Raw genomic sequence first — 22,341 nt, 5'->3', positions numbered from 1 at the left:
GCTTAAATATAATGTATTAATATTAATGTACTTGAATGTTACTTTATTTTTAAATTGACAGTATTACTTATTTTTATATTTTCGTACTATACTACTAAAAAAATAAAACTATATTATTTATTTCTTATGTTTATATTTTGTTTCGTGAAAATATATAAAAAATATTAAAATATCACACCGAAAATAAAAGAAATTGATAGCATATAATTAAATTAACAAATTAAGTTTTAATTATATTGCATATTCTAATAAGAATTGATCAAATCCCCAAGGCCCACTAGTCCACTACCCAAGGAACATCGTGTACCAGTAAACAACACAATACTCACGCTACAATTAGGGCTTGGGCGGTTTTTGCTAATCGATTTTCTCCAATATAACTTCAGATTTTCATCATTTTGTGGCGGCGTAATTGATTTCTGCTATTAGGCAACAACACATCGTCAATGGCGTAATCGATTTATGTTGTTTGTTTGTTAGGCAACAATTCGTCGGCGACGGCAAACCATCGTCATAGTAAGATCTGATTTACTTTTTAATGTTCAATTGAACTATTTTTTATGTGATTTGTTTGAACTAATTATGTTGTTTGTGGGATATTCTAGTTGGAGATCTCTGAGGGTAAACTGCACATTGGTATCCTATTTTTATGATTCATTTGAACAAATGAGTAATTGGATTATAGGATACCAATGTGCATTTTACCCTCAGAGATCATTTGTCGTGTTTTTCACATTAAGCTACAAGTATAGCTTTTATGTTTTATACATTTCACTTTAGAGAATGATAATATATTTTTTTATTGACAAAAGTCATTGAACTACTGGAAATTTAGATATTCTATTGAGTGGTTGGGCGAAGCGGTAGTAATTTATAAGGTAAACGTTACATTTTTAATGTTGCGGACAATCTTTGCTCCTTGAAAGGGATTTTGTTTAAGTGTTTCACCAATAAGCTTGTTTATTGTTCTCTAATTAATTGTTTGATCATAATTTCATTCTGCTATGTTCTTAATTTATATTTAGTACTAACGACTCATCCTACTCGGTCTATTTTTAAGTCCTTGCTGAAGAACATTGTCGTTGATTCCCTCTATTTTGATTAATGATTAATGATGAATTATTTGATTGAGGTGTAAATTTTTAAACGATGAAGGATTTTTGTACTTAATTATCACTAGATGATGTCAAATAAACAATGTTAGATGTTTTATTTATTTGGACCTTGAGTCCCGATGCATTTTAATTGCTGCAAAGAAGCTGTACACCTTTTGTTTCTTTTCCCTCTACATACATTGTGTACATTAAAATACTTATAGTACAACCTTTTTTTTTTTTTTTTTTTTTTTATCATTGTTTTAATTTTATATGGGAATTTTTTATTTTTTTGGTTGCATGATATTCAACACGATTGTTTTTACATAGAAGCTACTAGAACTGGTATATGGTATGCGACTCAAGATTCAACCAACTCAAAAACCATGGAAATGGTTGCTTGAGGGTAAGAGTGAATATTTTTTACTTCTAGAATCTAGAGAACAATACGACATAATCCTTGCACACAAGCACAACACCATCTCAATTGATTCTTTAGGTGATTATGTGATCGATTTCTCTATGTATGTCCTAGTTATGTTCGAATGATGCAATAAACTACTTTTTTTTTGTACTTTTCAGTGGAAGTAATTTTCTTTTGGTGATTTGTTTCGTGATAATTAAGCTGTACTTCGTTTAATTTTAAACTCTCCCTTTTTATGTTACATGTGAACATGCAGTTCAGATTATTCATAAAGTGATGCAGATGTGGGATTATGTTCGACATGGACCATATGCTACCCCGATACGTGATGATTGTCAAATTTGAAAGATCGAAAAAATTGAACTGTTAAGCGTATGTGATGGATAGAAAGATAGATGACGATTTCATGGTCTACGGATGTTGGAAGCAAAAGAGTTGGGCAAAAAAGATGGCAGCGACACAAAAGAGATGGAACATAAATGATTGTAGAAGACAAAAGAGAACAAGGTTTTGTCATAAGATATTTATGGTTTGTCACTCGTAGTACAGTTTAATTTTAGCTGTAGATATAGAAATATTGTAAAATAAATGATCTTTTGTTTTAATAAATTTACACTTTGTGACATTTTGTTGGTTTTGGGTTACATTTCTTTTTTGTATTTGAGTGAAATTTAAAAAACATTTGGTATACAATGTCTAAAATATATTATATGAAAAAATATGATTGTCATCTTAATATAAATTGCGGATTGTGACGAACATTTTTGACAGGTTTGTGACAGCGTGACTGATACTTGTGACTAAGAAAATGTGACGGATGTATGTGACAAAGTCTTTGTGACAAAATATATGACGGATGAATGATGACAGATCTATGACGACGATAAATTGTTTGTGACATAATCCGTCACAAAATATTAGGGCGTTGACCAACATATTTGTAGAATATATGACGGATGAATGATGACATATTTATGACGGCGATAAATTGTTTGTGACATAATTCGTCACAAAATATTAGGGCGTTGACCAGCATATTTGTGACACGATAATTTTTCGTTGTGACTCAATGTTTCGTCACATCATTGTGACGGATTGAAATTATCTGTCAACAAATAATTTAGTGACGAGGCTTTTTCTTACGGGACTATTCGGTCACCTATCCGTCACAAAACACCATTTGTGACAGATTTTCATCAATTTAGTGTCAAAATTGGCTATCACAAAAGCCCCTTTTTGTAATAAAAATCACTACCATTGCCTAAATTTCGGTATTATGAAATTCATTACTATTGCCCTACCAAAAACTTTGGTATACCGACCAAAAGTTCGGTACGATAGGGTAGGGTAATGGTAATTACCAATTTATATTATCTACTATTTAAGTCTAAATTGAATATCATTTTTTTCAAAATAATTCAAGATATACATGTTTAAAATGTACAAAACTAGTTTTTAAAATATAAGTGTCCAAAATATATGTTTTAAATTTACCTAATGTAAAATATTTCTTAAATAAAATTATAACACAAAAACGTTTAACATCAATTATATCATCATTAATGAAAGCAATAAAAAATATTTTTGATATAAGAGCCATTCCCCATTTTATTTTCCTTCTTCCAACAAAGTGATATCAGAGCCATTATTTTATTCTTGTAAGAAATGGCAAGTAATGGGTTGCACTCATTTCAATTTCCCCGTCTCACCAAAGAAAATTATGAAAATTGGTGCTTGCGTCTGAAGGCTATACTTGGTGCACAAGATGTGTGGGAAATCGTAGACAGAGGTTTCGTTCAACCACAAAATGAAACAACTTTGAGTGCCGTCGAGAAGGAAGCATTAGTGAAGTCCAAGAAGAAGGATCAACAAGCCCTCACCCGCATTAATCAATGCTTAGATGAATCGATGTTCGAGAAAGTGGGTAATGCCGACACTGCATAGGAAGCTTGGGAGATTTTGCAAACCTCTCTCCAAGAAGCCGACAAAGTAAAAAAGGTTCGGCTTCAATCACTTCGTGGAAATTATGAAACTTTGCATATGGCGGAATCCGAATCAGTTTCGGATCATTGTTCCAGGGTGTTGGCCATTGTGAATCAATTAAAACGATATGGTGAAACAACTGAAGATGTCAAGGTGATCGAGAAGATCCTTCGTTCATTAACTTCGAAGTTCGATTATGTGGTTTGCGCTATTGAAGAATCTAAAGACCTTAGCGATATGACGGTTGATCAACTAATGGGTTCTCTACAAGCCCATGAAGAAAGATTTTTGAAAAAAACAAGAGGAACCTCGAGAGCAAGCACTCAAAGCCAAAATTTCCTTCAGAGATGGTGCAAGGCAGAACTATGAAGGAGGCCGAGGTCGACGAAGAGGAAGAAGTTGTGGTGGTGGAAATTTTGGAGGAAGAGGAAGAGGCAACTACGAAAGCCACTCAAAAGAAGAGAGTAACCACCAATCAACAAGAGGTCGTGGCATGAGACATGGAAGAGGAAGATATCAAAATTTCATAAATGCAGAAAAGAGGCTTGACAAATCGCACTTTAGGTGCTACAATTGTCAAAAACTCGGGCACTATGCGTGGGAATGCCACAATGAGAAAAATAATATTGAAAAAAAGGCGAATCTAGTAGGTGATAATCAAGAAGCCGAAGAGCCAACTTTGTTACTCGCTCTCAAACATGGAGACAAGGACGATAAAATTTTGTGGTACTTGGATAACGAAGCAAGCAACCATATGTGTGGCGATAAGGATAAGTTTGTGGAGCTTGATAAAGTGCGTGGGAATGTTACATTTGGAGACTCCTCGAAAATTGAGTTTCATGGAAAGGGTACCATTTTAATTTCCTCGTAAAATGGTGACCATAAGCTAATCTATGATGTTTATTATGTTTCAAAATTAAATAATACTAGTATTTTGAGCTTGGGGCGACTTGTTGAAAAAGGCTATGCAATTCACATGAAAAATCGTTGTCTTTGGCTAAGAGATTTCAATTCCAATTTAATTGCCAAAGTTTTTATGACAAAGAATCGGATGTTTTTGGTAAATCTCGAGGTTGTTGAGGCAAAATGCTTGAAGGACGATGTTAAAGATGAAGTTCAGAGTTGGCACATGAGATATGGCGATTTGAATTTTGATTCATTTAAAGCCTTGAAAGAAAAGGTGATGGTTCAAGGTCTGCCGAGAATTAATTCTCCTAATAAATTATGCGAAGCTTGTCTTTTAGGAAAACATCCGAGGAAGAGTTTTCCAAAGCAATCCATGTCAAGAGCAATCAAACCGCTACAACTTGCTCATGCCGATGTCTGTGACCCGATCTACCCACCTTCATTTGGTAAAAATAAGTATTTTGGTGCATTCAAAAAGTTTTTGGTGCTTGTGGAAAAGGAAGGCGGCTACGAAATCAAATTCTTAAGAACCGATGGGGAAGGCGAGTTCACGTCAAAAGAATTCAATCTCTTTTGTGAAGAAAATAGAGTTCGTCGTCCACTAACGGTTCCTAGATCGCAACAACAAAATGGTGTCGTTGAGAGTAAAAATCGGACGATTCTCAATATGGCAAGGATTATGCTGAAAGCTAAAAAGATGCCAAATGAATTTTGGGCAGAAGCTGTCGCATGTGCAGTTTACTTGGCCAATCGGTCTCCAACAAAAGGCGTCGAAAATCAAACACCTCTCGAAGCATGGAGTGGAAAAAAGCCTAGTGTTCATCACTTGCGGATTTTTAGGAGTATAGCATATGGCCATGTACCTATTCACGAGCGATTGAAGCTTGACGATCAAAGTGTCAAGTATGTTTTCATTGGGTATGACTTGAATTCCAAAGGCTATAAATTGTATAACCCAACCAATGGAAAATTGTCGTTAGCCGAGACGTGGAGTTTAACGAAGAAGCATCTTGGGATGGGAAAGCACAAGAAGAAGGGACGTATGATTTCTTTCCTTATTTTGGGGAAGAAGATGAGGAATTGCCGCTGCAAAATACATCTCCACCACCATCACCATTGCAACAACAATCACCTCTCACTCACTCTCCTTCTTCTTCGCAAGAAAGCTCAAATGAAAGGGCAATAAGAAAATTCAGAGTCTCAGTGATTTATATAATGAACGGAAGTTGTTAATGATTTGCTATGTTTCTTTGTAGATGATGAGCCCTTGACTTTCCATGAAGTCGTGAAGGATGAAAAATGGAGACAAGCCATGCAAGAAGAAATTGATGCCATTTGAGAAAAATAACACTTGGGAGTTGTCTAATCTTCCCAGACCATGAAGTTATTGGAGTCAAATGGATTTTTAAGGCGAAGAAAAATGCAAACGGAGAGGTGGAAAGATATAAAGCAAGGCTCGTCGCAAAAGGCTACAAGAAAAAGTATGGAGTTGATTATGATGAAATATTTGCTCCAGCGGCCCATATGGAAACCATCCGTTTGCTCATATCTTTGGCGGCTTAAATGAGGTGGAAAATTTATCAACTTGATGTGAAGTCGACGTTCCTTAATGGCTATCTTGAGGAAGAGGTCTACGTAGAACAACCAATGGGGTTTGAGATTGCCGGACAAGAAGACAAAGTTTTGAAGCTAAAGAAGGCATTATATGGCTTAAAGCAAGCACCCAGAGCGTGGAATAGCCGTATCGTCAAATACTTTGAAGATAACGGTTTCACTCGTTGCCTTAATGAGTATGCTCTTTATGTTAAGTCTTTTGCAAATGGTTCAGTTTTGCTCGTTTGTCTTTATGTTGATGACTTGATTTTTACGGGCAATGATTCGAGCTTATTTCACGAATTCAAAAAGGCAATATCTTTTGAATTTGAGATGACGGATTTTGGTCTCATGTCGTATTACTTGGGCTTGGAAGTAAAACAAATGAATAAATGAATATTTGTCTCTCAAGAAATCTACGCAAATAAGGTGTTAAAGAAATTTCACATGCTTGGTTGTAATCTTGTGAAAACCCCGATGGAATGCGGAATGAAGTTGTCCAAATTTGACGACGGAGAGAAAAAAGATCCTACTCTTTTCAAAAGTCTCGTGGGAAGCTTGAGATATCTAACAAACACAAGGCCCGACATTCTCTGTGGTTGGAGTCGTAAGTCGATATATGGAATCTCCTACCTCAACGCACATGAAAGTTGCTAAAAGGATCCTTCGCTACTTGAAAGGTACTATCGGATTTGGAGTATTCTATTATTTCTATAGTGATTTCAAGCTTCAAGGTTTTTGTGATAGTGATTATTCCGGAGATATTGATGATCTAAAGAGCACCACCCGATATGTGTTCTTTATGGAAGAGTCGGCTATTGGTTGGAGTTCGAAAAAACAACCCATTGTTACTCTATCAACTTGAGGCCGAGTATGTGGCATCAACATCTTTTGCATGTCACGCAATTTGGCTTAGGAGGCTGCTTGAAGAATTTCATTTGCCACAAAAGGAAGCTACAAAGATTTTCGTCGATAATAAGTCGCCAATTGTACTTGCCAAAAACCCGGTGTTCCATGATCGAAACAAGCATATTGATACGAGGTATCATTTTATTAGAGTGTACGTTGCCGAGAAGAAAGTGAAGCTCTGCCTTGTGAAAACGAAAGATCAAATTGCGGATATTTTTACGAAGCCTCTAAAGTTTGAGGATTTTAGAAGATTGAGAGAAAGTCTTGGAGTCAAGAAGAAATTTTCAAATTAAGGGAGAGTGTTGATTATAATTTGAAATACATTAGTACATTAATCTAGCTAGGGTGGTAATTCATGTATTTTATGAGTTCATGTATTTTGTAAATTTAATATTCATACATGGTGTTGAAGAGTCATGGAGAGATTCGTGTAGCTAGATAATCAAGGGTCAATATTAGTGGGTATAAATACCCATTGCATGTGGAATAAAAGAACTGTGAGTTGCATTTTCTCTTCTAAGCAGTTTTGTCTTCTCCCCATTTTATTTTCCTTCTTCCAACAGAAACTATTGTTCCCTTTACTCACTTCTTCATCAAAATATTCTATTCCGCCACTTTCAATAGAAACACACCTTCTAAAACCCGACCCGAATGCTGACCCTGCTTTCTTGTTGACCAAATTCGATAACAATGCGATTTTTTTCCATGCATGCGTGAGCTCTTGCCGCCACCACCAGTGCTTGTGGTAATTGGGAGAACCCATATTAGAACTCGCAATCTAGTTCCATGGAAGTACAAGAAGAAGAAGAATTTCTTATTGAGAATTAAAAATGATAAAATGTAATTTGTTACATATTAAGCTGTGTAAACGCATATATATACCAACCAACTAACTAACTAACTAACTAACTATTGCTATTTACAGAGTTAATATTCTATCTTACAGATAAAAGCGCACGCTTTAATTATGAATGTATCTAGCCACTTATAAAAGAGTCTCTATCACGTGTTATACAAAGCGTTCTCACGCTTTTATTAATAGAGATGAATGCGTTTTATTCCTTATCTCTATTAACCCACTTGGGGTTCATGTGAAATAGAGGAATTGATTGTCTTTTCAAAAGTTGTAGAATATGATGAGAAATTAAAGTTGAAGGCTTGAAATAGCGCAACATAAACGTTTTTTGTTGTTTGATGTTGGGGTGTCGGTTTTGTACACGTACGCATTTTGTGTGGTTGGGAGTTTAGCTGTTACTGTACTAGTTATTGTCAATATAGACCTAAGATGCACGAAAACTTCTATACATAAGTGTTTTCATGTTTCGAATATGTTAACACATGGAAACGTTCGGGTCCATTTTTGTAAGTATCTAGAAGTTTTGGGCACTTTTTTAGTAATAATGAAAAAAGGTAACGTGTTTTCGGCCACAAAAATCTACCTAAAAAATGGTTCTTTGATCCTACACACGGTGATAAACAATTGGTGGATTTTCTACTGACACGTGTTGTTTAATTGTTTATTATATATTCCCCCACTTGGTTTAAACCCTAAGGGTTTTAGAAAAGTACAAAAAACTACACGTGTCAGCAAAGACACACCAGGTGTTTATCACCGGGTGTAGTATCGAAGGAGTCCTAAAAACTCGAAATATATGACAATAGATAATTTGTGTATTGAGAATAGAGATTGTGACATGTAAATATTATATATAAAATGAAGATATGCTAGTGCAACCCTAAGAGAACTTTAAGGTATTTTTGTAACCCTAAACTCGAATTTTTAAACAAATTTTATTTTACTAAATGATCGTGTTTAGTATTGCGAGTTAGTGGACGATTATATATAACTTAGTGGTTAATTATTTTAGCACATGATTAATTAATCCACTAACCCATTATCTCTTCTAGTGTGTTTATTTCGTGCAGGACAAGGAGCTCTCAGATTCTATAAGTGGGAGAAGCCTTCAGTTCATCTACCACCGATTTTCCGAAAAGAGTAGAGAACAAAGAGCTTTGGGTATCGAAATACATTTCACAACACTTTTTTTTGCTTATGTTTTTCTCACGACATAATTGAGTCTGTTTGTATTCAATTGCATTGGACACCAATCTTTACTCCTACAGTTCTGCTAAGAATAGATTGTCATTGATTATAGGAAGTCATTATACGAAAAAACCAACTTGTGATTTATTCATAAAAGAGAAGGATCTTTACTTCTCTATTTATATTATTTGTTTTAATAAAGTTTTCGCCTGTAAAGGCACATCCACAATTTCTATATGCATGAACAATGATTTAAAACTTGTGTTGTTTAAATTCCGATGCAAAATATTTATTTACACAAGCTTTTATTATATCTTTTTGTGTAAATCTCTGAGTTCATATTAATTATACTTAATTACATGAATTTGACATTGAATTATTTCAATTGGCACCATAACCAACACTTGACGTATACTAAGTGTTCCATCTTGCGGTTACTTTATAAGAGACACGGATTCCTGATGGATACAATGTCTGCCTCCACGTGTCCTCCGGTACTGTGTGGGACCAATTACACTTACTTTAAAGTGAAGAGGAGGGTATTCATAAAGTCTATTGATGAAAGAGCTTGGAGAGCTGTGTTGACTCGATGGTTTCCTCCACAATGAGTTGATGAACATGGTGATGTCACAGTAATTCCTGAGGTTGAATAGGCTGATGATCATACTTTAGCACCTAGCTACAGCTCGAATGCTTTAAATGTCATTTTCAACTCCGTAGACAACATCATGTTCAAACTTATCTCGGTGGGCACAAGTGTGTGTTAGATTAGGGGATCAACAAGCCAAAATGTGGCTGTGGTTATTCCATTTATTCTTGTAATAAATAAACATTTTTCATATTAATGATAAAAACACTTAGGCATTCTATATCTTTGTCCGTTTGTCACAAACATAGATATAGTCCTTACAGTTATTACAAGTACTAGTAATTGATCTTTAGGATCGTGAGATATTTACTTTAGTATTATAACTGTTAAACGTGTTCCTAGTCGAAGGGTTATGCCACCAATGAGGATATCGGCCTCTCCCATTAAGATACTAGCACTTAGTGTATGTGTACTGCATTTCATCAGTAAACGGTATTGTGATATCGGCATGTATAAGTGGGTGCTCGTAAGTTGACGAGTTCACTGAACTCCCTCACCCTAGAAATCTCTAAGCGGTTTTCAATAACCGAGTAAAGATATATATGGTATAGTTGTACACCATTAGTCCTTATGACCTAGACATCACCGTGACTTCACTAGAGGACCAGCTGCATCGTGACCTGTCCCTGAGTTCCACCGAGGACCGCCCCAAGGGCCAGTGTTCGTGCAGTCCAAAATCTAGTGGGAGGTCTGTGCATTGTAGTCGGGGATTCGATCGATAGAATAGTCTTGGATGTCCTATGTGTTCTCATAGTTTGTAATCTCTAAGTCTCTGGCTAGAGCTGACTAAGTGATGATTAGAGAATTCGATTCTCTAAGTCATGCACGTACCAATTACAACACTTAGAACGATCGCACAGTAATTGAACTACTAAGGAGGTCTCGATGAACCATTTCCTCTAGTTCAATCAGGATATATGGAATCGAAGGGATCGTACTGTACGCTAACTATATCCAAAGGTTCTTGCAGGCACTTCATTTGTATCTAGGGAATCATGACGCGTAGTTGCTAGATGCCAATCTTGATTCGTTGGGTGATTAAGGTGAAACGAGCTTCATCTTAATCGTAACTCTAAGGGACGAGTTTTGACTAGAAAGGGTTGTGAGCCCACGACTAGCTTACACCTGAACCATCGAGGGTCACAGTGCTCGTGCACTCGAGATCTTTGAATAAACAGTCAGAGATAAAAATGTTTTATCTTTGAATGATTGAAAGTCAATATGATTGAGTCCAACATTCGTAATTTGGAATTATGAATGAGAATAAGAAAAGGAAAAGAATAGGCGAACATCTGAGTGAACTTTCTAAATCGGGAAGTTTCCAAATTTAGAAAGTGTACTGAATTAGGGTTTCCACTTTTAGAAAGTTGGAAATCGAGAATTGGCACTAATGACGAGGACATTATAATGATTCCGAAAATGTAATCGTTACAATTTTCCGATCATTGAATTGAGAGAAACGAGCGAGTAAAGAACTAACGAACTTAAGTTGTTGGGCCCGGTCCAACTTAAGCCCGTTAGGGATTTTATACAAGACATTATAAATATTTGATTTATAGGTCTTTTTGACATACAACACAACAAAATCCAAAACCCTACCCGCTCGCCCCTCTCTCTCTCGGCCAATCTCACTCACGGCCGCCGCCGTCGTCGCCGTTGCATCTACAGAATCGACCCCCCTTTGGCCGATTACTGTGGTAGTTCTTTTCCTCTTTTATTTTCTTCCGTCTATTCTAACTTTTCCGTGTCTAGTGCCACTTATGTAGTAGATAGAAGTATACAAGGTGAAATCCGAGAGGAGGAAGATCGAAGATTCGAAGAACCGAGGAGCAGTTCCAATCCGACGGTGCACGCGCTCCCACGCGCCGCCCGAAGACAGCGCGTGATCCTCATGCGCCGCCGTCGCTTGCACCGCCGCCGCCGCTGCTTCGCCGTCACCACTCCCGTGCAGCATGGATTGGTTTCCGTGGCAGTCTTGGTTCGATTCGTGCGCCAACCTCACGCTTCAAGAGGTAATTCTCGAATCCGGATTCGTTAGGTTTTTAATTTAATTAGATTAAATTATCTATGTTCGTAGTATGTTTCGTGAATTTATATGTTTTGTATGTTTACATGAAATTCATGATTTACTGCGAGCACATTAAATGATTTACTGCGAGCATGCTAATTGATTTACTCTCGATTAAATTAATTCGCATGATTGTCGTTTTTAATTTTCGCTCGAAGTGCAAAGGTACGCAATTAGTTGTTTATAATTGTCATGCATGTGATTATGTGATTTAAATTTGTTTAAATTCGCATAAACTTTTTGTTATTCGCTGCATACACGTATCCGATTCCTAACAGTGCGAAGGATGTTAGGATGTACTTTAACTGCATTGTAAATGTTCTGAAAGTCAGAAGAGACCAAAGCTTAGATTAATTTCATTGAAGTTTGAACGACTGAGAATGGACGAAAATGAAATTATTTCTCAATACAATAAGAATATCATTGACTTAGCAAATAAATTTCAAATTCTTGGATGCCCATTAAGCAATGAAACACTAGTCGAGAGTGTTATTTCTACACTCCCCTGTAACTTTTTTATCTAGTGTTTTTGCTGTTGATTGTTCATGCGTATTAAAGTCCTAGTATTGTAGTTCGTGTTTTTATAAACGTTGTTGCGAATGCACTTTTGCGCATGGTTTTTTACATTTACGTTTGTGCATGTCCTTTTGAGTGAGTGTGTTTGTTCATGTTTGTGGATTTGTATTCATGTCCTAGGATTGTAGTTTGTGTTTTCATGATCCTTTTTGCGAATGCGCTTTTGCGTATGTACCTTTGTGCATGCTTCTGTACTTTTACTTATGTGCGTATCTCTTCTAGTGAGTGTTTTTCTGCACATTTCTTGATGCACATTCATGTCCGTGAATTGTAGTATTTATTTTCATGATGGGTTTTCGTATCCAATTTTGACCATGTTCGAGTCCAAATTTGGAAATTTGGCGTGAGACAAGAATAGTAGCCCACTGAAATAGCTTTGTAATGCCGCCGGAACCAGGTGATTTGGAGTTCGGATGAGAGAGATATGCTCGACTTCGTGGACACTTCCAATGATGTTGAGGGATTTTCTCTTCTAATTTGATTTTATTTTTTTAATTGCAACTCTTTTCTTACTCTTTGATCATTTTTGCTTGCAGGACACCTAATTTTCGATTTGTACCTATAAGATACCAAATCCACCAATTAAAACAAAAATATAATTAAATTAATCCAAACACAAATCCACGTAAACGTAAACGTAAACGTGAGTGTTATTTCTACACTCCCATGTATTTTTTTTCTAGTGTTTTTGCTGTTGTTTGTTAATGCGTATTAAAGTCCTTCTATTGTTGTTCATGTTTTTATGAACGTTGTTGCGAATGCACTTTTGGACATGGTTTTTTACATGTACATTTGTGCATGTCCTTTTGAGCGAGTGTGTCTGTGCATGTTTGTGGATTTATTCATGTCCTATGCTTGTAGTTAGTGTTTTCATGATCCTTTTTGCGAATGCACTTTCGCGTGAGTACTTTTGTGCATGCTTTTGTAATTTTACTTATGAGCGTATCTTTTCTAGCGAGTTTTTTTGTGCACGTTTCTTGATGCTCTTTCATGTCCGTGAAACGTAGTACTTATTATCATGATTGCTTTTGGTATCTAATTGTGACCATGTTCGAGTCCGAATTTGGAAATTTGCCGTGAGACTGGAATTGTAGCCCACTGAAATAGTTTTCGAATGCTGCCAGAACTAGGTGATTTGGAGTCCGGATGATAGAGTTATGCTCGACTTCGTGGACACTACCAAAGACGTTGAGGGATTCGCTCTTCTAATTTCATTTTATTTTCCTAATTGCAACTCTTTTCTTACTCTTTGATATTTTTGCTTCCTGGATATCTAATTTTTGATTTGTACCCAAAAGATACAAAATCCACCAATTAAAAGAGAAATATAAATTAATCCAAACAAAAATCCATGTAAACGTGTATGTAGAGTGTTTTTTCTGCACTCCACTGTATCTTTTTTATCTAGTGTTTTTGCTGTTGTTTGTTGAAGCGTATTAAAGTCCTAGTATTGTAGTTCGTGTTTTTATGAACGTTTGTGCGAATGGACTTTTGCGCATGGCTTTTTACATGTATGTTTGTGCATGTCCTTTTTGTTAGAGTAGGTGACCAACAAGCCAACATGTGGTTGTGGTCTTTCGTATTTATTATGGTAATAAACGAACCTTTATTCGTATTAATGATAAAACACCTTGGCATTCTATATCTTTGTCCCTTTGTCACAAGCATAGATATAGTCCTTAGAGTTATTACAAGTACTAGTAATTGATCGTTAGGATCGTGAGATATTTACTTAAGTATTATAAGTGTTAAACGTGTTCCTAGTCAAAGGGTCCACCAATGAGGATATCGGCCTTTCCCATTAAGAGACTAGCACTTAGTGTATGTGTATTGCATCTCATCAGTAAACGGTATTGTGATATCGGCATGCATAAGTGGGTGTTCGTAAGTTGACGAGTTCACTGAACTCCCTCACCCTAGAAATGTCTAAGTGGTTCCCAATAATAGAGTAGAGATATCTATGGTATAGTTGTACACCATTAGTCCTTATGATCTAGACATCACCGTGACTTCGCTAGAGGACCAGCTGTATCGTGACCTGTCCCTAAGTTCCACCGAGGACCATCCCAAGGGCCAGTGTTTGTGCAGTCCGAAATCTAGTGGGAGGTCTGTGCATGGTAGTCGGGGATTCGATCGCTAGAATAGTCTTGGATGTCTTGTGTGTTCTGATAGTTTGTAATCATTCTAAGTCTATGGCTTGAGCTGAGTAAGTGATGATTAGAGGATTCTCTAAGTCATGCACGTAACGATTACAACACTTAGAACGATCGCACCGTCATTGAACAAATAAAGAGGTCTCGATGAACCAATGCCTCTAGTTCAATGGGGACATCTGTATCGAAGGGATCGTATTGTACGTTAACTATAGCTGAAGGTTCTTGCAGGCACTTCATTTGTATCTAGGGAATTATGACGCGTAGTTGCTAGACGCCAATCTTGATTCGTTGGTTGATTTAGGTGAAACGAGTTTCATCTTAATCGTAACTCTAAGGGACGAGTTTTGACCACAAAGGGTTGTGGGCCCACGGCTAGCTTACACCTGAACCATCGAGGGTCACACTGCTCGTGCACATGAGATCTTTGAATAAACGGTCAGAGATAAAATGGTTCATCTTTGCATGATTGGAAGTCAATATGATTGATTGGGTCCAACATTCGTAATTTGGAATTATGAATGAGAATAAGAAAAGGAAAAGAATAGGCGAACATCTTAGTGGATTTTCTAAATCGGGAAGTTTCCAAATTTAGAAAGTGCACTGAATTAGGGTTTCCACTTTTGGAAAGATGGAAATTGAGAATTGGCACTCGTAGTGACGAGGACATTATAATGATTCCGAAAATGTAATTGTTGCAATTTTCCGATCATCAAATTAAGAGAGAGAGACGAGCAAATAAAAGAACTAACGAACTTAAGTTGTTGGGCCCGGTCCAACTTAAGCCCGTTAGGGTTTTATGCAAGACACTATAAATACTTGATTTATAGGAATTACACACAGACTTGAACACAACACACGAACTAACCCTAGCCGCTCCCTCTCACTCGGCCGTTCTCCCTCCGCGGCCAACATCGACGTTGTCGCCGACGACTCGCCGGAATCGGCCACTCCTTGGCCGATCGTTTTGGTATTTCTTTCCTTCTTTCTTTTCTTTCGTTTTTCTAACTATTACGTGTCTAGTGCCACGTATTTAATAGATCGAAGAAAACGAGGTGAAATCCGAGAGGAGGAAGATCGAAGAATCGAAGATGCGAGAAGGCAATTCTGAAAAACTGCTATCTGATTTTCTGCGCTGTCCAGCGAGAAAATTCGCCATAAATCAACCGGTGATCGGATCGACGTGAAATTTTGACAGAAGCTTCACGACTCATAAGTATACAATATTCAGAAGGAATTGTCCATCCAGTAAATAATCATTGAGATATTGAAGTCGGAGGAAGGCTGTAATTTCAGATCAGCAAACAGGTTGGATCAATAGGAGTGGGAAGAGCAGCTAGCCATCTTCTCGAGTCTTTGTTCGATTCACGTTTCAAGGTCAGCGCATGAATCACACGCGCTGCCGTAGCTCGGATCATCGCCGCTGCTGCATTGCCGTTGCTGCCCCGAATTGCCCGGATTGGTTTCCGTGGCAATCTAGCTTTGCTTAGTGTGCCTACCTCACGCTTCAAGAGGTAAAGTTTCGAATCCATTGTCGTTCGATTCGTTTTCGTTTAAGTTAATATATGCATGTTCGTTTTAATAAAAAGCATGTATGATTTTATGTGTCTACATGTAATTGGTTTTTGTTATTGCGAGCATGATTATTTGATTTAAACGCGAGCATGCTAATTGATTTAAATTCGGTTGAATAATTAAGCATGTTTGTTGTTTTTAATTTCGCTGGAAGCGCAAAGGTACGCAATTAATTGTTTTCAATTATCGGGCATGTGTTTATGTGTTTTAAATTTGTTTAATTCGCATAAAATTTTTGTTTTCCGCTGCGTACACGTGCCTGATTCCCAACAGTGGTATCCAATTGCATAAGTTTAAAATATTTTTGAAATATTGTTTAGAATTTTTCCAGCTTTAAAATTGTTTAAAATTGGAAAATCGGATCTGAAATTATTTTTAAAATGTCGGTTTTTTAATTTGTTCAGATCGAACCGGTCGGACCGGCCGGTTCGATGGTTGTGTGCGATCCAATTGACCGAATCCACGTGGATTCAGGTCGGTCAGACCGGTTCTCGGTCCAACTGACCCAACCCACTTATTTGGGTCAACTGGACCGGGCAGAACTGGACCGCTTCGGTCTGAACCGGTCAGACCAGTCGGGCGAACCGGTTCATTGAAAAAAAAAAATATATTTCAGATTTCTAAAATTAAACTTAAAACAAATTGATTTTAATTTTCGGAAAATTATTTTCAATTAATCCCAATTAGATAATTGAGTCAACAATCATCTATTTTAGTAAATATGTGTTAGATTAATTAATTAATTTAAATTGTTAAATTGATTTTAATTAATAGAACACAAATATAATATTGATTATAGTTCAACTGAATTAGTAGTACCTCCACATTATTTGTATGATTTATGCTAGTTGATGTTCTATAATTATTTTGAAAAACTCGATAATTAATTATTGTAATTAATTATGTAGTTAGCTCGTATGTTCCTCTGATGACAATATGCGTTTCCATATACCTTTAGAGAACATAGATGTAGGAATCACATAGACCAATCCGAACCTTCTGATGAGATAAAACCTTTTAATAAAATCCCTCATTGTTAATCTATTTAAGAATCATTTCAAGCTATAAAGAAAAACCAATCTGTTGAATTTTTCGTTCCCTCTGCCAACGGTTGAATTATGTGTAGCCCTTTACTGTAGTGCAGTAAGCCGTGTTAGCGGGGAGTGCTATGGTAGAGTAAGCTCTAATTCAATTGACATAACGATGAAGGTAGCCATAGAAAAGGGTTATGCTAGATTAACGTGGCTGGCTAGATTAACTAGGGACTGCCTTAGTTTGGCATAATCAAGTTCTATGAGCATCTTTGATTGGTGGGTTAGACTTGACACACGACGAATTTGATATTCGCGAGATTAACTTAGGTCATTATCAAGTGTGAAGAAAATTAATTTAGGGTCATATTGTGGATATGATTGATTGTGATCTACCTTTGGGAACATATAATCGTGCTAGATTAACTACGGGTTATATTTGTCTACTGGACCTAAAGCCCATTAAGAAAAATCAGTTTTCTCGTTTGTCTACTAGAGGGAAGTGGAACTCGATAAAATTAGTGGGAGAACAATTAAATAACATAAGGCCAAACATTTAATTGTAACAATCATTTAACGCAAATCTCTAATAATCCTCTTCTCTATACCTCTCAGATAATCATGTCTAAGAATTCCATAATGTCAATCCTCAACAATAAACTCAATGGCCCTAATTACCTAGATTGGTTGCGTAGTCTTAAGCTTGTGCTAACCGTTGAGGGGCGTCTCTATGTTTTGAACGAGAGACTTCCCGCCACTATATCTGCCACAGCGACTGATGCTAAAAAGGAAACTTATGAAGCATGGAAGAAAGATGACACACATGCTAGGTGCTATATGATAGCCGCCATGGAGCCCGCTCTTGCGAGGAAATATGAGTCTCACATGCATGCTTTCGATATAAAGGCTCATCTCGATAGCATGTACAGTGAGAATATTAGGGCATCGAGGTACGCTGCTACAAAGGAGTTGATCACGGCGAGACTGCGCAAAGGGACTTCGGTCCACGAGCACTGTCTCAAAATGATCACTCTCCTTGAAAAGCTAGTGAATGTCGATGTCACCCTCCCGGCCGAGCTCTTGTTGGATTTGATCCTGTTGTCTCTTCCTAGTTCGTATGAATCGTTCATAGTGAACTTCAACATGAACAAACTAGATCCTCCATTGGATGAGTTGATGAACATGTTGGTCAGTTTCGAGTCCACCATTAAGCAAGAGAAGTCTGTTCTCATTGCTGCTACTTCTGGTAAGAAGAGTTCTTCTCAAAAGAAGAGAAATGAAAGAGTTCCCTTCCCAAACAGCAAGTTCGAAGTGGGTGAAGGTAGTGGGGGCCCCAAGGCAAAGGTCAGCAAGCAAGTTGATGATGCTTGCCATCATTGTGGAAAGAAAGGACATTGGCGCCGCAACTGCAAGGCTTACCTAAAGCAGAAAAGTTCTGAAAAGGGTACGTATTTCATTGACGTAAATTTTTCTGTCAATTCTTCTTCTTGGGTATTGTATACGGGCTGTGGCTCACATTTGTGCAATGATTTGCAGCTAATGACAAGAAGTCGAAAGCTTAGAGCGGGTGAGACCTACCTGAGGATGGGGAATGGAGCAAGAGTTGCTGCTGAAGCCATTGGCACGATTTACTTAAATGTTTTGGATTATAGTTTTCCTATTGTTTTGAACGATTGTTTATTTGTTCTGTCCCTCATTAGAAACCTTATTTCTATTCCTGTATTAGATATTGAAGGTTTTACTTTTGTTTTTGGAAATTCGATTTGCATTATCCAAAAGAATGAGAATTTTATTTGCAAAGGACGACTGTTAAACAACTTGTATGAACTAAATCCAAATGAAGTACCTATTAATGTTATATCAACAAAACGTAAGGAGATAGAACAAAACCCAGCACAACTTTCGCACGCTAGATTAGGTCATGTCTCTTTAAGAAGGATGAACGATTTTGTTAGTGAAGGATTGTTCTCTTTGGAGGACGTGAAATCACTACAAACTTGTGAATCTTGCCTTAAAGGGAAAATGACCAAGTCACCCTACAAAGGGAAAATGGAACGAGCCGAGGGTCTTTTGGATTTGATCCATACAGACGTATGTGGTCCACTCAGTGTTAGTGCGAAGGGTGGATACAACTACTTCGTTACCTTCACCGACGATTATTCGGGTATGTGTACTTGATGAAGTACAAGTCTGAAACATTTGAAATGTTCAAAGATTTTAGACACGAAATAGAGAAGCAAGTCGGACGAAGTATTAAGAGGCTGCGATCCGATCGTGGTGGAGAATACTTGAGCATCGAGTTCATTGACTATCTAAAAGAGAATGGGATACAATCTCAATGGACTCCACCGGGAACTCCTCAACTTAATGGAGTTTCCGAACGTCGGAATCGAACTTTATTGGATATGGTTCGATCTATGATGGGGTTCACGAACTTACCGGCATACTTGTGGGGTCACGCACTTCGCACTGCCGCGTATTTGCTGAATAGAGTTAACACCAAAGCAAATAAATCCACACCCTATGAACTTTGGCATTCTCGGAAACCCAACTACAAACATATTAGGATAAAATTTTTGTTTTCCGTTGCGTACACGTGTCCGATTCGCAACACTTTTGAGCGAGTGTGTTTGTTCATGTTTGTGGATTTGTATTCTTGTCCTAGGATTGTAGTTTGTGTTTTCATGATCATTTTTGCGAATGCACTTTCACGTGAGTACTTTTGTGCATGCTTTTGTACTTTTACTTATGTGCGTATCTTTTCTTGCGATTGTTTTCGTGCGCGTTTCTTGATGCGCATTCATGTCCGTGAATTGTAGGACTTATTTTCATGATTGGTTTTCATATCCAATTTTGACCATGTTCGAGTCTGAATTTGGAAATTTGCCATGAGCCAGGAATTGAAGACCACTGAAATAGCTTTCTAATGCCGCAAGAACGGGGTCATTGGGAGTTCGGATGAGAGAGATATGCTCGACTTCGTGGACACTTCCAATGATGTTGAGGGATTCTCTCTTCTAATTTTATTTTATTTTCTTAATTGCAACTCTTTTCTTATACTCTGATCATTTTTGCTTCGTGGATACCTAAGATTCGATTTGTACCTATAAGATTCCAAATCCACCAATTAAAACAGAAATATAAATTAATCCAAATTAAACAAAAATCCACATAAACGTAAACGTAGAGTGTTATATCTACACTCAACTGTATCTTTTTTATCTAGTGTTCTTGAGGTTGTTTGTTGATTCGTATTAAATTCCTATATTGTTGTTCGTGTTTTTATTAACGTTGTTGCGAATGCACTTTTGCGCATGGTTTTTCACGTGTACGTTTGTGCATGTCCTTTTGAGCGAGTGTGTTTGTTCATGTTTGTGGATTTGTATTGATGTCCTAGGTTTGTAATTTGTGTTTTCATGTTCCTTTTTGCGAATGCACTTTTGCTTGAGTACTTTTGTGCATGCTTTAGTACTTTTACTTATGTGTGTATCTTTTCTAGCGAGTGTTTTTGTGCACATTTCTTGATGCGCATTCATGTCCGTGAATTTTAGTACTTATTTTCATGATCGCTTTTCGTATCCAATTTTGACCATGTTCGAGTCCGAATTTGGAAATTTGCCGTGAGACTAGAATTGTAGCCCACCGAAATAGCTTTCTAATGCCGTCAGAACCAGGCGATTTGGAGTTCGGATGAGAGATATATGCTCAACTTCGTGGACACTACCAATGATGGTGAGGTATTCTCTCTTCTAATTTGATTTTATTTTCTTAATTGCAACTCTTTCCTTCCTCTTTGATCATTTTTGCTTCCAGAACACCTAATTTTCGATTTGTACCTATAAGATACCAATTCAACCAATTAAAACAAAAATGTAAATTAATCCAAACAAAAATACACGTAAACGTAAACGTAGAGTGTTATTTCTACACTCCCCTGTATCTTTTTTATCTTGTGTTTTTGCTGTTGTTTGTTGATGCGTATTAAAGGCCTAGTATTGTAGTTCGTGTATTTATGAACGTTGTTGCGAATGCACTTTTTCACATGGTTTTTTACATGTACGTTTGTGCATGTCCTTTTGAGAGAGTGTGTTTGTTCATGTTTGTTGATTTGTATTCATGTCATGTGATTGTAGTTTGTGTTTTCATGATCCTTTTTGCGAATGCACTTTTGCGTGAGTACTTTTGAGCATGCTTTTGTACTTTTACTTATGTGCGTATCTTTTTTAGAGAGTGTTTTTATGCACGTTCCATGATGCGCATTCATGTCTGTGAATTGTAGTACTTATTTTCTTGATCGCTTTTCGTATGCAATTTTGACCATGTTCGAGTCCGAATTTGGAAATTTGCCGTGAGACTGGAATTGTAGCCCACTGAAATACCTTTCTAATGCCGCCGGAACTATATGATTTGGAGTCCGGAGGAGAGATATATGCTCAACTTCGTAAACACTACCAATGATGTTGAGGGATTCTGTCTTCTAATTTTATTTTATTTTCTTAATTGCAACTCTTCTCTTACTCTTTGATCATTTTTGCTTCCTGGACACGTAATTTTTGATTTTCACCTATAAAATACCAAATCCACCAATTAAAACAGAAATATAAATGAATCAAATCAAAAATCCAAGTAAACGTAAACGTAGAGTGTTATTTCTACACTCCCCTGTATCTTTTTTATCTAGTGTTTTTGATGTTGTTTGTTGATGCGTATTAAAGTCCTAGTATTGTAGTTCATGTTTTTGTGAACTTTGTTGCGAATGCAATTTTGCCCATGGTGTTTTACATGTACGTTTGTGCATGTCCTTTTGAGAGAGTGTGTTTGTCCATGTTTGTTGATTTGTACTCATGTCCTATGATTGTAGTTTGTGTTTTCATGATCCTTTTTGAGAATGCACTTTTGCTTGAGTACTTTTGTGCATGGTTGTGTACTTTTAGTTTTGTGCGTGTCTTTGCTAGCGAGTGTTTTTGTGCACGTTTCCTGATGCGCATTCATGTCCGTGAATTGTAGTACTTATTTTCATGATCGCTTTTCGTATCCAATTTTGACCATTTTCGAGTCCGAATTTGGAATTTGCCGTGAGACAGGAATTGTAGCCCACTGAATAGCTTTCTAATGCCGCCGAAACCAGGTGATTTGTTGATTAGATTAGAGAGATATGCTCGACTTCATGGACACTACCAATGATGTTGAGGGATTCTCTCTTCTAATTTGATTTTATTTTTCTATTTGCAACTCTTTTCTTACTCTTTGATCATTTTTGCTTCACGGACACCTAATTTTCGATTTGTAACTATAAAATACCAAACCCACCAATTAAAACAGAAATATAAATGAAT

At 36.9% G+C, this 22,341-nt stretch overlaps 1 protein-coding gene across 1 annotated transcript; it reads left to right on the top strand.

Moving 5' to 3' along the window:
- Window positions 1–3,183: 3,183 nt before the first annotated feature.
- LOC105949762 (uncharacterized) lies at window positions 3,184–3,462 on the top strand. The gene has a single exon (XM_012973079.2). It carries the CDS (start codon window positions 3,184–3,186, stop codon window positions 3,460–3,462), a length of 279 nt encoding a protein of 92 aa, XP_012828533.2.
- The last annotated feature ends 18,879 nt before the right edge of the window (window positions 3,463–22,341 follow it).

This window comes from Erythranthe guttata, chromosome 12 (assembly GCF_056151865.1).
Source record: "Erythranthe guttata isolate IM_541 chromosome 12, IM_541, whole genome shotgun sequence".
NCBI lineage: Eukaryota > Viridiplantae > Streptophyta > Magnoliopsida > Lamiales > Phrymaceae > Erythranthe > Erythranthe guttata.
The sequence above is the reverse complement of the archived record's forward strand: the minus strand, read 5'-3'. Positions and strand labels throughout refer to the sequence as shown.

Coding starts and splice junctions, on each gene's coding strand:
- LOC105949762 (XM_012973079.2), top strand. CDS start 3,184: ATGGCAAGTAATGGGTTGCACTCATTTCAATTTCCCCGTCTCACCAAA.